Source organism: Macaca mulatta, chromosome 7, assembly GCF_049350105.2.
Source record: "Macaca mulatta isolate MMU2019108-1 chromosome 7, T2T-MMU8v2.0, whole genome shotgun sequence".
Taxonomy (NCBI): Eukaryota; Metazoa; Chordata; class Mammalia; order Primates; family Cercopithecidae; genus Macaca; species Macaca mulatta.
This window is the reverse complement of record NC_133412.1, coordinates 98,106,946-98,112,945: the sequence shown is the minus strand read 5'-3', so window position 1 is coordinate 98,112,945 and position 6,000 is coordinate 98,106,946. Positions and strand designations below refer to the sequence as shown.

The following is a 6,000-nucleotide window of genomic DNA, read 5'->3' as shown; positions in this document are numbered from 1 at the left end:
ACATTTACTCAATTTCTACAAGTTCAGAGGGATTTTTATCTTTTCATATCATAGTAGGAGAATTAATAAAAATATTTCATTTTTAAGCATTTTTTAATTATTCAGGCAACAGAATAAGTGTTCTGCATGTATTGTTTCATTTAATTCTTTAGTTCCAGAAGGTAGGTGAAGACATCTCTAGGTTGTAGTTAACAAACTAAGGGTCTATAATTTTAAGAGGTTTACCCAGAAATCACGTGTGTCTTAGGTGTTGGAGCTCAAATTTGAACCTGAATTGGTTTGATTCTAAAACTTGTGCTCTGTGAAGAAGTTACTGGCTTTATCTATTCTCTCTTTCTTTTTTGTTCTTGGTCACTGAATATCAGTATAAAAAACAATAGAAGGTCATTTCTATTTCTCACCAGTTTTGAAAAAGAACAGGTTTCCTAAGCTTGGTAAAACCACATATCTCTTTCTTTCCTTTTTCTGACAGATTTTATATGATAAAATGATAGCTTTCTTTTTCTTTTAACTGCAGTTTTAGAAAACTGTGAGCCTGAGATGAAAAAGCAAAAGCCATGACAACTGGGAAGATGCTGGTCCGAGAATACCTGATGAGACCGGGCGCGGTGGCTCACGCCTGTAATCCTAGCACTTTGGGAGGCCAAAGCGGGTGGATCACTTGAGATCAGGTGTTCGAGACCAGCCTGGCCAACATGGTGAAACCCTGTCTCTACTAAAAATACAAAAAAAAAAAAAACTGGGCGTGGTGGTAGGCGTCTGTAATCACAGCTACTGGGGAGGCTGAGGCAGTAAAATCGATTGAACCTGGGAAGTGGAGGTTACAGTGAGTCGAGATTGCACCACTGCACTCCAGCCTGGGTGACAGCGCAAGACTCTGCCTCAAAAAAAAAAAAAAAAAAAAAAAAAAAAAAAAAAAAGAGTGCCCAGTCAGCTCAGGACTTTGCTTGCTTTCTACATTGCTTATCAAATGGTTTGAAGCCACTGTGCTACTGCTGGCTTTCTTTTTCACCTGTACCCAAATAGTAAGAGGCAAGTGGCCTTGGAGCTGGAAGATCACCAGTATGTGTTTCTTTCTTAAAAAAAAATAAATAGTCACTGATAAATTATAACACCTTGCCTAGGAAAGTCATGGGGTAAATTAGGAAATTCTGTTACCAACTTGTTGGAAATCATAGCATATCAGCTAGTGATCAGCATATTGAAAAACAGGTCCTCCTTCACTGTTGTCATTTTGTTCTTGGCCAGCATGAAGAACCTGGTGGTGATGATAAAATGTTGGGATTAGATCACATCTTACAAGTAGATGTGAGTATGAGATCTATAATTTCTAGGATATCTAGATACATATTCTTTGTGTATGTATAGATAGGTATTCTGTGTCGCTAAGAAAACCTACTCTATTACAAAATAAAAACTAGGAGAATTCCTTTGACTAGAAAGATGTTCTTTTTTAATGTATCTCTTTCCTACCAGGAGGTTATAGATGTGAACAGGTTACAGGTAAACAGCTGTGTGGGTAACATTTATGAATCTTACATTGGGAAGGATGGTCGCATGATCTTTTACCATAAATTACCTGGATTTAAGTGAAACCTCTGATGTAGTTAGCAGTCAATTCCTGGAGAAATGGGACCATATCTTAATTATTTCTTGTATCTCTAATACTAATCATAGAAGTGGCACATAGCAGGCATTTTTGTAACCAGCTGGCTCAATTTTATAGCAGTCTGATCAACTCTTTGAGCTTCTGTTACTGTAGATAGCTATGCTATTGATCCATATGCAGGATCTCTGATACTCTGCATGTCCAACCCATGGGCCCTCTCTTTGCCTCTAATTTTGATTTGTTGAATTGCCTGAACAAATACCTATTCATGGTTAAGGCACAGACTATTTATGACTAGGATGATAGAATAGAGAAAGTTTACTCAAGTTGCTGTTGAATCTTTTTGGATGACAGGCTTAATATTTCAGATTGACCTTGAACATAATAGATATTAATAAGCAGAGTTAAGACCATTGGTGAAGTACAACTTTTAGAAAACTAAATATAACATGGGGGCTATGCATTTGTATGTTTTAGGGGGGAACTCACTGTGAGTCAGCATCATACTGCTTTATTTTCTTAATTATTGGGCATCCACTGCCAGTTAACCAGAGGAGCATAACATGTGGGAGCTGCAGGGTAACATTTCCAAAATACTTAGCATTAGTCAGATATGTTTTTAGGATTTTGTATCCATTTTGGCTGAAGGAAAATGTGGAGTGTTTGTCAAGGGTACAGAGCATGGTAACTAGATGCAGAGGAGCACTGCAAAGTAGGACCCATTGGAAGAAGCTAATAAATAAGAATTCATTACTTAGCGTGATCAAAGGCAGAAGAAGGGTATTAATTTAGTGGTCTTCTGTAGCATGTATAGTTATTGTGTAGAAGATGATATAATTATTTCCATTATGAATGGAATTAGGGAAATGGATTTACATTAAAGGAGGTTTTGAAGGGGCATAAAGAATTTCTTGACGCTAAGGACTGTTGGATAGTGGAAAGACTTGTCATCTGGAATTGTGAAATCATGTTCCTTACAGAATAGGAATAGAGTGGGTGCTCCTTGCCAGTTAGAGGGAGGTGCAGTTGGGGTAGTAATTAACAAACTTTCCAGATCCCAGTTTGTACTACTCATCTCATATTGTGTTTGACATTTTTGGAGAATAAGTACCCCATTTTTGTTTGTATTTTTTCATAGTTATTGCAAGTATGAAGACCTTGCTTATTAATGTTTCTATAATACATTTCAAGCAAGTATGAGATTAAACTGCAAATTGAAAATTACTTCACCTGCAAATTCACTGGCTGCTGATTCTTGTATGAGCCCTTACAATGTTGTCAATTCCAACTTTCCTTTCTTTTGCTTCTTTAGAAGATTCACTGCGTGCTGTACTCGCTTGTTCTACAATGAGTGCCAAATCTGCTATCAGCAAGGAAATTTTTGCACCTCTTGATGAAAGGATGCTGGGAGCTGTCCAAGTCAAGAGGAGGACAAAGAAAAAGATTCCTTTCTTGGCAACTGGAGGTCAAGGCGAATATTTAACTTATATCTGCCTGTCAGGTAATGAGAACCAGATATTAATATTATTAAAATAACTTCTATTTTAAAACAGTTAATTCTGAGGTATCCAGGAGGTTTACATTCACAGGTTTTGTAGGTGTCTGCACTCTCTTGCTGCTTTTCCCTGTTTCTGTGGTCTTCCTATTTACTGGTGACACCTCTGTTTTTGAGGTTGCCATGTATTGGAAAGGTAGTGAAGTTCAATCCGGATGTATTTTCCAGTTCATTAAGAGCTTTTGTAAAATGTTTTGCAGACTTGTTTGTCCATACTTGCCTTCACTGGGACACTGACAGAGAATGGGCTATCCTCTGGAATTCTCTTTTTAGAACAGTTCCTGATATCTGGAAAATTGTCATTACTCACAGCTTGACTTTCATTAGCTTTGTTTTTCTAGACAGTTGCCAATAATCAGTAATCACTTGTCTTAAGATAAATCTTGGCACCTCGTGGAATGTGATAAGGTCGATTCAGTTCACAAGTCATTGCTTTGCCTGACAGCCAGTGCCTGGTCGGGAAGAGGCATCTGTTTTATTAAGCTTAGAATCTTGTTTTTTTTTTTTTTTTTTTTTTTTTTTTTTTTGTTTGTTTGTTTGATTTTTGTCTCTTTCTGTTTGTGATTATAGGAGATCTGTAGAATTTACAATGGATTTGTATTAAGATTGTTGAGATAAAATTTGGATAAATTTTTCATGGAGTTATGGGCGATGCTAATCTAAACACCTGGGGCATTTGTGATATTTTTGATAATATTTCTTGTATGGAGTGATGGAAGATTTAAGCTTACTTTAATTTATCTTTGTAAAAAATTTCCTTCAATTGTAGTTTTGGGAATCAAACTTTACTTTTTTGGACCCCTTTCTAGCTTTTTAAAAAATTAAACCTTTGATCATTTATCAGAATTTATTTTAGGGTAAAAGTAACTTTTCTTTTTTTTTTTTCTGAGACAGAGTCTCACTCTGTCATGGAGTGCAGTGGCTGGATCTCAGCTCATTGCAAGCTCCGCCTCCTGGGTTTACGCCATTCTCCTGCCTCAGCCTCCCGAGTAGCTGGGACTGCAGGTGCCCGCCACCTCGCCTGGCTAGTTTTTTGTATTTTTTAGTAGAGACGGGGTTTCACTGTGTTAGCCAGGATGGTCTTGATCTCCTGACCTTGATCCACCCGTCTCGGCCTCCCAAAGTGAAAAGTAACTTTTTACCAGAAAGAATATGTAAATTTCTAAGATTGTGTCTTAGATTAAAACGAAGTAAACACACATATGTTTATTGCGGCACTGTTCGCAACAGCAAAGACTTGGAACAAACATAAATGTCCATCAATGACAGATTGGATTAAGAAAATGTGGCACATATACACCATGGAATACTATGCAGCCATAAAAAAGGATGAGTTAATGTCCTTTGTAGGGACATGGATGCAGCTGGAAACCATCATTCTCAGCAAACTATCGCAAGAACAGATAACCAAACACCACATGTTCTCACTCATATGTGGGAATTGAACAATGAAGAACACTTGGACACAGGAAGGGGAACATCACACACCCAGGCTTGTTGTGGGGTCGGGGGACAGGGGAGGGATAGCATTAGGAAACATACCTAATGTAAATGATGAGTTAATGGGTGCAGCACACCAACGTGGCACGTGTATACATATATAACAAACCTGCACATTTTGCACATGTACCCTAGAACATAAAGTGTAATTAAAACAGACAAACGAAAAAAATGAAGTAAGAACATAACACTTTGGTAAGAATTATTTTTCAATGGGCCAGGCCTGGTGGCGGCTCATGCCTATAAATGCCCAGCACTTTGGGAGGCCAAGGCAGGAGAATCATCTGAGGCCAGGAGTTCGAGACCAGCCTGGCCAACATAGTAAAACCCTGTCTATTAAAAACACAAAAATTAGCCAGGCATGGTGGTGTCCGCCTGTAATCCCAGCTACTCAGACAGCTGAGATGGGAGAATCGCTTGAACTCGGGAGGCAGAGGTTGCAATGAGCCGAGATCATACCACTGCACTCCAGCCTGGGTGATAGAGTGAGACTCTGCTTCAAAAAAAAAAAAAAAAGGAAGAAAGCTTTTATTTAAATGAGTGTGAGAGAATTGACCTTGAAACATTGGTTTCTGTTTATTAAAAATAAGGATTAGGTTAATAAAGAAAACTTGGTTATTGTTAGAAGACATTTGTATTTCTTTAGTGTGCTAAGCAGTGCCTGGCATATTCTAGGGCCTCAATTAATATCTAATGACTAAGTGGAAGAAAGAAGTAGCCTCACCTGATACCTTCCTAGAATTTTATTAATGAAATTCAAGTGTGTTTTGTTTTGTTTAGTTTTGTTTTGAGACAGGGTCTCACTCTGTTGCCCAGGCTGGAGTGCAGTAGGACAGCCATGGCCCACTGCAGCCTTGACCTCCTTGGGTTCAATCGATCCTCCTGCCTCAGCCTCCTGAGAGCTGGGACTGCAGGCACACAACACTGTGCCCAGCTGATTTTTGTATTTTTTTGTGAAGATGAGTTCTCACTCTGTTGCCTAGGCTGGTCTCGAACTCCTGGGCTCAAGCAATCCTCCTACTTAGTCCTCCCAAAGTGCTGGGATTGCAGGGATGAACCACCATTTTTGCCGTTTTTTTGGCAATGGGGTCTTGTCATATTGCCCAGGCTGGTCTCAAACTCCCAGCTCCAAACAGTCATTTCTCCTTGGCCTCTGAAAGTGCTAGGATTATGCATGAGCCACCATGCCCAGCCCAGGTCTTAAAAATATTTTCATATTCTTAAATTTAGATTCCAGAGTTCTGCTTACACAAACGATGAATAGAATACACTTAAATAAATATTGATTTGCATTTGGGCTGGGCTGAACATTGGCCTAGTATAGACACCTAGTGAT

At 38.7% G+C, this 6,000-nt stretch overlaps 1 protein-coding gene across 1 annotated transcript in view; it reads left to right on the top strand.

The window, feature by feature from the left end:
• Nucleotides 1-2,921: 2,921 nt before the first annotated feature.
• Nucleotides 2,922-6,000, top strand: part of STXBP6 (syntaxin binding protein 6) — a gene marked incomplete at its 5' end in the record, with an annotated part of 177,312 nt that continues 174,233 nt past the window's right edge. Inside the window, 1 exon segment of the mRNA NM_001260925.1 lies at nt 2,922-3,110. Coding sequence (NP_001247854.1) covers nt 2,957-3,110 — 154 coding nt within the window.